The 7,767-nt window shown below is 38.2% G+C and overlaps 1 protein-coding gene across 1 annotated transcript; it reads right to left on the bottom strand.

Annotated features, from left to right (window-relative positions):
* Nucleotides 1-382: 382 nt before the first annotated feature.
* LOC117674149 (uncharacterized) lies at nucleotides 383-6,510 on the bottom strand. The gene is made up of 3 exons (XM_034431994.3): nucleotides 6,447-6,510; nucleotides 2,995-3,059; nucleotides 383-1,231 (listed from the first exon to the last, which is right to left on the bottom strand). The coding sequence occupies exons 1-3, from the start codon at nucleotides 6,493-6,495 to the stop codon at nucleotides 551-553; spliced, it is 795 nt and encodes a 264-aa protein (XP_034287885.2). The 5' UTR covers nucleotides 6,496-6,510; the 3' UTR covers nucleotides 383-550.
* Nucleotides 6,511-7,767: the final 1,257 nt, after the last annotated feature.

Here is a 7,767-nt window from a genome sequence, read left to right as displayed (position 1 = left end):
AGTCAGAAAGTGGTCCTGCCAAGTAGCCATTTTGTAGGCACAAAGTCTGTCTTTTTGGAGTGTTAAAATGTTAAATCACTTAGAGTTCTTCTTAATTTGTTAAGTGTCTGTTTGATTTACACAGCCATAATTTTTTCCTCTTCAGTTTGCTGTGAAATGATAAGACTAAATTCAATGCACCCAACTCCTTTCAAAGTGAACCAGGAAGGAATTTCTTTAGACAATGTCTCTAATTGTTTTTTTTTTATATTATGACTTCTCTAAAAATTAGTAAAAATCACAATGTATTGACTAAAATGATCAAGAGGCAAATGCTTTTCCACAAAGCATTTGGCTGGATGATCTAGGCCGAAGAAAATAAAATAAAGATTAACTGAGGAAATATTTCTAAAGTTTTTATTCCTGCTCAGATAGTACAGCCTGTAAGTGTGTGGACTGCAGAAATCCATAGCATATTTGGATTCTTCCTGGAATGGATGTTATGTAGAACTCAGCTGAAACTGTGTAAAATTACTGAAAAGTCTTTAAAATGCTATTTGTTCTTCTGCTACTAATTTATGATATTCCACAGCAACTGTTCAATGCGCTCAACATTCTCTTCAAGCCATTTCATGACCATAAGGCAATTCCCTTGCAAGGCTGTTACAAGTTCTCTTCCTAGCTTTTGTGCCTTTGAACCCACCGTGAAAAAGTCCCATGTGAAATCCTGAGAGGATGTTTCTTTAACTGTAGCATAATCTTCTAGCCATTTATTGGCTGCTGCACTGTAATTATCCAATAACTGTTCTAAGAATCTTACGTGATCTTCTATGTGCTGGATTTGAATTTCAGTGTATATTTGGAGGTTACTACCTTGCATCCTCAGGGCTTTGTAGATGATTATAGGGGCTTCCTCCAACCACGTATACAAGCTACTGTTAGAATATTCCAGCAACGGATTTGCTTTATTGATATCTTCATTCCAACATTTGTCACGGAGTACAATCTCCTTAGCCAGCATATAATCAGGATGTTTCATATATCTGTTGTGAAACTCTTGTAGGGCCCAAAAGTACATATTGAGCCACACATTAAGATCTCTAGTATTTTCTTCGAGCCATTCCCCTAAGTTCTTGATACGGTTACTTGCCAGTTTATCTAAAGCTCCTACGTGCTCTTTCATTGATTGGTCAAACTTTTGCAAGAGAAGAGATATGGTTTTAATGTGTTCCTCAAATCTTTCTCCAACTACCTATGTAAAAATAAATGCAACAATGGTATTAGTTATATACTCTTTGTATGTGTACATACAAATGTACGTCTGCATATATCAAAAGAAATCACCATTTTTGACAAGTGCCATGTAAAATTGAAGGAAAGATGAAAAAAGGAGCATAGGTTGAGGATGCAGGAAGATGTTCCTTGCAATCTACAGGAAGATTATGAATCCACGACAGTGGTGAATCTAAATTTTTTTACTACCGGTTCTGTGGGCATGGCTTGGTGGGCGTGGTGTGGCTTGGTGGGCGTGGCAGGGGAAGGATACTGCAAAATCTCCATTCCCACCCCACTCCAGGGGAAGGATATTGCAAAATCTCCATTCCCACCCCACTCTGGGGCCAACCAGAGGTGGTATTTGCTGGTTCTCTGAACTACTCAAAATTTCCGCTACCGGTTCTCCAAACTGCTCAAAATTTCTGCTACCGGTTCTCCAGAACCTGTCAGAACCTGCTGGATTTCACCCCGACCCAAGACCATTCTTACCTTTCTTAGTAACTGATAAGGAGAAATTTTATAGTGATCGTTGGCAGTCTTGTCATCCGTACGTTTGTCTAACCCAGTGCTTTTTTCATAACAGAGACCGGTTTCAAGAAACACAATTTTTCCATGGACCAGGGGTGTAGGTGGGGAATGATTTTGGTTTCACCAACTCGCCCACCACTCACCTCCAATTTTCCACCATGCAACTTCTCTGAAAGACCTTGGTTCTAGGACATATGCTACTCTTATGTCTCCTCTAACCTGCCCCTTCCCAACTCAACTTTATCTATAATAAATGTCCCAAACAATGTGATGTTTCTCCCTAAAGGAGTTGTGTTTCATGGTCTTTTGGCTTGTCCTTTTCTGCTCTGAAGTCATCTCTGAAGAGGACAGATTGTGCATTTTTTCCACCCTGAATGGCCCTGATGATGATTAGGGAAACTACTCCAAAACTAAGCACGGGGGAATTTATATCACCCCAATTGGCTTGATTATTTATACACTGTATGTTAAATTTCCAGGGACTTCACTTTAATTTGCAGATGGATGTATTACATGTATGTGCACTAGTACTGGGTATTTCAGCTTCTAGTATGGCAAAGTTCACTTCACTCCTTAGTTCCTTTCTATAAGACTTAACTGCCTCATTTAGTCTAGATCAAATCCAATGTTTGGCTATGAATGTGCAAAAGAGAACTCTTACATGGAGGAAAACCTTTTAGACATTAATTGTTGAGAATTGGAGGTTTCATGGAGAAACAGAAGCTGCTTTCTTTTTGTTTTCGAATAGCCAAAAGCTGTTAGCAACCAGCTGGATTTTATTGACACTGTAGCTACTATAGAAATAGCACTTAGACTTATATACCACTTCACAGTGCTTTACAGGCCTCTCTAAGCGGTTTACAGAGTCAGCCTATTGCCCCCAACAATCTGGGTCCTCCCTTTACCGACCTTGGAATGGAAGGCTGAATCAACCTTGAGCAGGTGAGAATCAAACTGTCAAACTGCTGGAAGCTGGCAGTCAGCAGAAGTAGCTTGCAGTACTGCATTCTAACCACTGTGCCACCATGGCTCTTAAATTATAAAGCAGTTGTGGAGAAACTAATCACAACAAAACCAATTTACCACTAACTAATGGTCATATTGTCTGGGAAATGCATTTCCAGCACATTTAGAGATTACTAGACTGGGAAAGATGGTTCAATAGAACTTTTGACCTAATGACCTAATCTACATTAGTGTAATGCATCATACCTGAAGAGAGTGGTACCAAGAGTAACTTTCATCTTGGGGCTCTTTTTGGGAACTCCAGGTTCTCTCTGGCCAAAGAAAACATTGATAAATTAGTGCCTAACATCATTGTCTTGCAAATGGTCTCTAGGGAATTAGATTAAGCTTAAACGGAATGTATGTTTTCTTCAGAAGTAGTTATATTCATGTTTTTAGAATACAAAAAAACCCAAGCTCTTCCATCCATAGGAATAGAAATATTTTGAATCTTTTCATTTGTCCTTAACAATAATAATGTTAGCTTTAAGTTCTATTAGAAGATGTTGAATGAAGCAGAATATCTTTCAAAGTTAGTAAAGCTTGTGGGAACGGAATGAAGCTGAAGACCAGTAAGAACCGGAAAAGTTGAAGTGCTCCAAATCCCGACTGCAAAGCACCTTGTGGGACCTAGGAGACACACCTTCTTGGTAGTGTGAGATTCATATGGACTTTCAGCCCTGTTGGACTTCCATAAAGCTGTAAAAACCTGAATCAGAATATGAAATATAATGGTGATGCCTGCTCCCAAATCTAGTTTTTGATGGGGGATGTGTTCAAATTCTTCTCTTCCCTGATGTCCACCGTATAGCCCTCTGATCTTAAGTGCTTGTTTTTAGTTATTACTTATCTGATGCTTAAGATGTAAAGTACCTAGGGTTAACTTGAAAATTAACTATGTAAATGTATGTGCTGTCTGGACTATCACGTACTAAATGTAGATTTGAATTAAAATTATATCTTAGATAAAGGTGCAGTCATACATACTTCACAAAATACTTTTGAGGAGATGTGTCTAGAAATGTATTATAACCCCATACAGGGATAAGGATCCTGTGGCCATTCAGCTGAACTACAACTCCCAAGATTCCTCACCAGACTGGGCCTGCTGGGAGTTGTAGTTTAGTAACACCTGAAGGACTAAAGTTATTCACTCCTGATGCAGTATGGAAGCTGTCTTTTCAGGGTTTCAGTTTGAGAGGCCTGCCACTGAATCTGGGGCCCCAAACTTCAATCTACAGCAGAGCTCCAAGAATAGTTTTTTGTGCTGAGGATCCTATTGCAGCTGGCTCTTCGTGACATGAGGAACTGTGTTTGAACAATGGTTGATTATGAACAGCACCTATTCAGCAAAGGAGAAATTATTCCAGTTGTGATTCATCCTTGTTTCAATCTCAGCCAAGAATCTACTTTATACTCTGTGCAAAAGAAAGGGTATTATATAATTAGCACTTCCTATACAGAATTCTTATGTGTGATGTTTATTTGGAGTTACTTTGGGGTATGTTTTGACTTTGGCAAAAGTTGTAATGCTATAATTAAAGAAAAGCAAACATCTTTCATAGGCACAGCTGATTACACTGATTAGGCAATCTTTTCTAGACATGATCAACTCTGGGGACGATAGTTTGACACATCTTCAGCGGAGGTTGTACAGTTGATGTTGCTAGGGAGAAAGTTGATCGCTCTTTTAGAGAAAAAAAATGTTTTTGATCCTCACATATTAATTTACAAAGAAGGAGAATAACAAGTGGTCATTGCCTGGGGAAATTCTCTCGGGGATAGTTCTTGGATTTCACAGAGCTTAGTTATCAGCTGCTTCATGAGTGAACAACTCCATGGGGTTTTGGGGAAGTGGGAGAAACAAGGAAGTTGTGAGATAATAGTGTACAGTAGAAAATATCAACCAGAGTTCCCTCCAATCACCCTGCCATTCTAATGCTCAGAAACGCCAAATGCTAAAGCACCCCAAAAATGAAGTTGGGTTGGGAAAAGAAGAAAAACACCATGTTAGAACTGGATAGCTAAATAGAACTTTGATCTCCCTCTATGATATGCTACAGATGTGATGAAGATGAGAAGAAGGCACAGTCATAAGGATATGATCTCCTTACAAAGGGTGTGCAGGGAACTGTGTGTCTGATAGGGGAGATGGGAGGATTTTCCCAAGAGAAAGAACAACGCTGTATGGGATGGATATGATCCTGTGTGCATGTTTAAAAATATTTTTTTATCTCTTTCTGTGCTATTTGTGATTATTCTGCCATAGTGCACATGATAGCATCGAGGATGGGCTATCTCTGACTATGTTTGGTAAATATCTGGATAAAAAATCCTATGGACCTTCATATAAATGTTTATACACAATGTCTATGGAGACTCTCAATCATCCAGGTCAAGGTTGCTCCAAAGGTGCTTTTTCAAGAGGCAACTTGATTTTCTTTGTTTTTCCTTGAAGATGGTTTTGTTTCTCAGCTTCTGGGATGAGAACCAAAACATCTTCAAGGAAAAACAAAGAAAGTCCAGTTTGTATACATTGTTAATCTGAACAGGAGTGAATAGATCATTTGACAACTCTGTGAAATGATCAGTAACAGATTTCTTCAACTTGATACTGGTAAATGTATTCCTATCACAATCTTCCTTGTGATTACAATCTATTCCAATTGTCCTTGCAGAGTACAGATTATGAAAAAAAAAGGGAGATTTCCTTCTAGCACTTTTTGGTAAACTATCCTACTTTGGACACGTTATGTGACAACCCAGCTCTCCAGAGAAGGCTCTAATGCTAAGAAAAGTGGAAGAAAAGAGGACAATCAGCAGCAGATGGAAGGATTGAGTTATGGTGGTGATGGATGCACTGTTGGAAGACCTGAAAGGTCATCATGGAGAAAATCTATCTATGTCAGTATTTCTCAATCTTGGCAACTTGAAGATGTGTGGACTTCAACTCCCAGAATTTCCAGCAAAGCTGGCTGGGGAAACCTGCAAGTTGAAATCTCCACATCTTCAAGTTGCCAAAGCTGAGAAACACTGATCTATGTGATTGCTAATATTTAACAAGAACTTAATGGCATATAATCAAGCTATCTTTGCTGGTAAGAATATTATCAAGATATAAATTTGCATATATTTAATATCTATATCTCTTTCTTTTTTAAACATCATGCAGATCAGAAGCTATGGTTTTTAAACTGGAAAATTAATATTACTCCTACTACTCCTGCTTTTCTAGACAACTAATTCTCTGTGGCTCAATAGAAATACAAAGAAAGAAAGAATAAAGACTAACATGAAACAGCACAACAATGCAAAGAAACTAAAAATCAGAAAGAAGAGCAATAAATTCAGAATTTAAAATACTGTAATATGTAACAATTACACGGTTATTAAAACATTCTGGTTTTTTTCATGCCTGTGAAAATAAAAAAACCATCATCTGGTATCAAAAGCACCATATTGTAGGTACTCAAGAGCTTTTTTGGGAAGCATTCCACAAATAGGATGCCATCCTTAAAAGATTTATGATTTCAATCAATGTGTATGCCCCTTGGTGCCAGTGACTCTTATCCTCAGAAAGAAACATGTAGATGGCAATATCATTGGTGGAATGAATTCCAGTATCCAGATGTGGATTTAGGGAAGGAAATGACCCTTACCAGGGAAGAAAGTCATCAAGTGCAATGCCAGAAATAGTACTAGGTTCATGATCAATAAAAGTGCACCTGTAAGAGTCAGAAAGAGAATCCAGTCAATGGATCTGCTGCTGAAAGGGTTGCCAGTTGGAGTGTGGTCACCTCAGATGAAACATCAGAAACTTTTTCTGAAAAAGTGGCCAAAATCCTCATACTATATGTGTAACAGTCGCTATGGATTTCCACCTGACCAACACCAACGATCAAGCCACACTACCCAAATATAGGGGGCCTTCTGAGAACAACTTCGAACAACTTGTCTTTGAAACAAAATTTATACCAGGTTAGGAAGATATGCCAGATATTGATTCAGTATACCCTGCTTCTCTCCCTTCCCCCACTACAGATAAGATATAAGCAAATTGTTTCTTGTTAATAATTTTTGACAGGCAGTATGTACATGGGACCGTGTGCCTGAAGTCAAACTCTTTTCAGTTCCTTTACAGTGTTCCTGCTGTACCAGCCTCCCTGCTGCACAGCAATACCCCTAACTGAGCCAATGGATTCTGTGGATGGATTGGTTATTGATTTTAATTTATCCCTAGGCAGCAGTGAATGTGGGGGCACTGGGAAGTTTATAGTCCCCATGGCAGTCATGGACCTGTTGTTGAGAGTCCTGCCTATGTTGGAGGACTCACACAAGATCTGGTGTTGGTCTTGGAGCAGGTGCAACCTCTATCTCAAGATAGAGGACATTTCTATCTGTCCTTTGTCATAGTCAGGTCATTCTCTGATTGCTTTTCAGATAATTGGTGCTTCCTCTCCCTGCAGGGAGAAAGAACTTAGTGAAACAGACCATCTCAGGAACCTAGCCAACCATTTAAAGTAGAAGGGTAGTTTTGTTCCCTTGAATGGTGGTTGCTTTCAAGATGTTTGTTTAACTTATAATTGTTTTTTAACTTTCTGAAGCTACCTGGAATTGTTTGGAGTCAGGCAACTTACAAACTTAATAAATAAACAATTGAAATACATTATAAATCATAGGAAAGAAAGTCACATGTGTGAATAATAATAATAATAACAATAATAACAACAACAACAACAACAACAACAACAACAACAACAATATGTTTATTATTAGTATTACCTCTTTATAAAAGAGAGAATACTAATAACCTTTATTGTCATTGTACATATATACAATGAAATTGATTTAGCCTCTACTGGTGCAATCCATAACAAAATACAAAACAACGTGAATAATATAGAAAATGGTCCTTATACAAGTAATTAGGGAGAAACCAGTTATGTTTCCATGTATCATCGTAAATTCAAACATATATCA

The sequence above is a fragment of the Pantherophis guttatus genome, chromosome 1 (assembly GCF_059756535.1).
Source record: "Pantherophis guttatus breed Tessera chromosome 1, ASM5975653v1, whole genome shotgun sequence".
Taxonomy (NCBI): domain Eukaryota; kingdom Metazoa; phylum Chordata; class Lepidosauria; order Squamata; family Colubridae; genus Pantherophis; species Pantherophis guttatus.
This window is presented reverse-complemented; position numbering and strand designations above follow the sequence as displayed.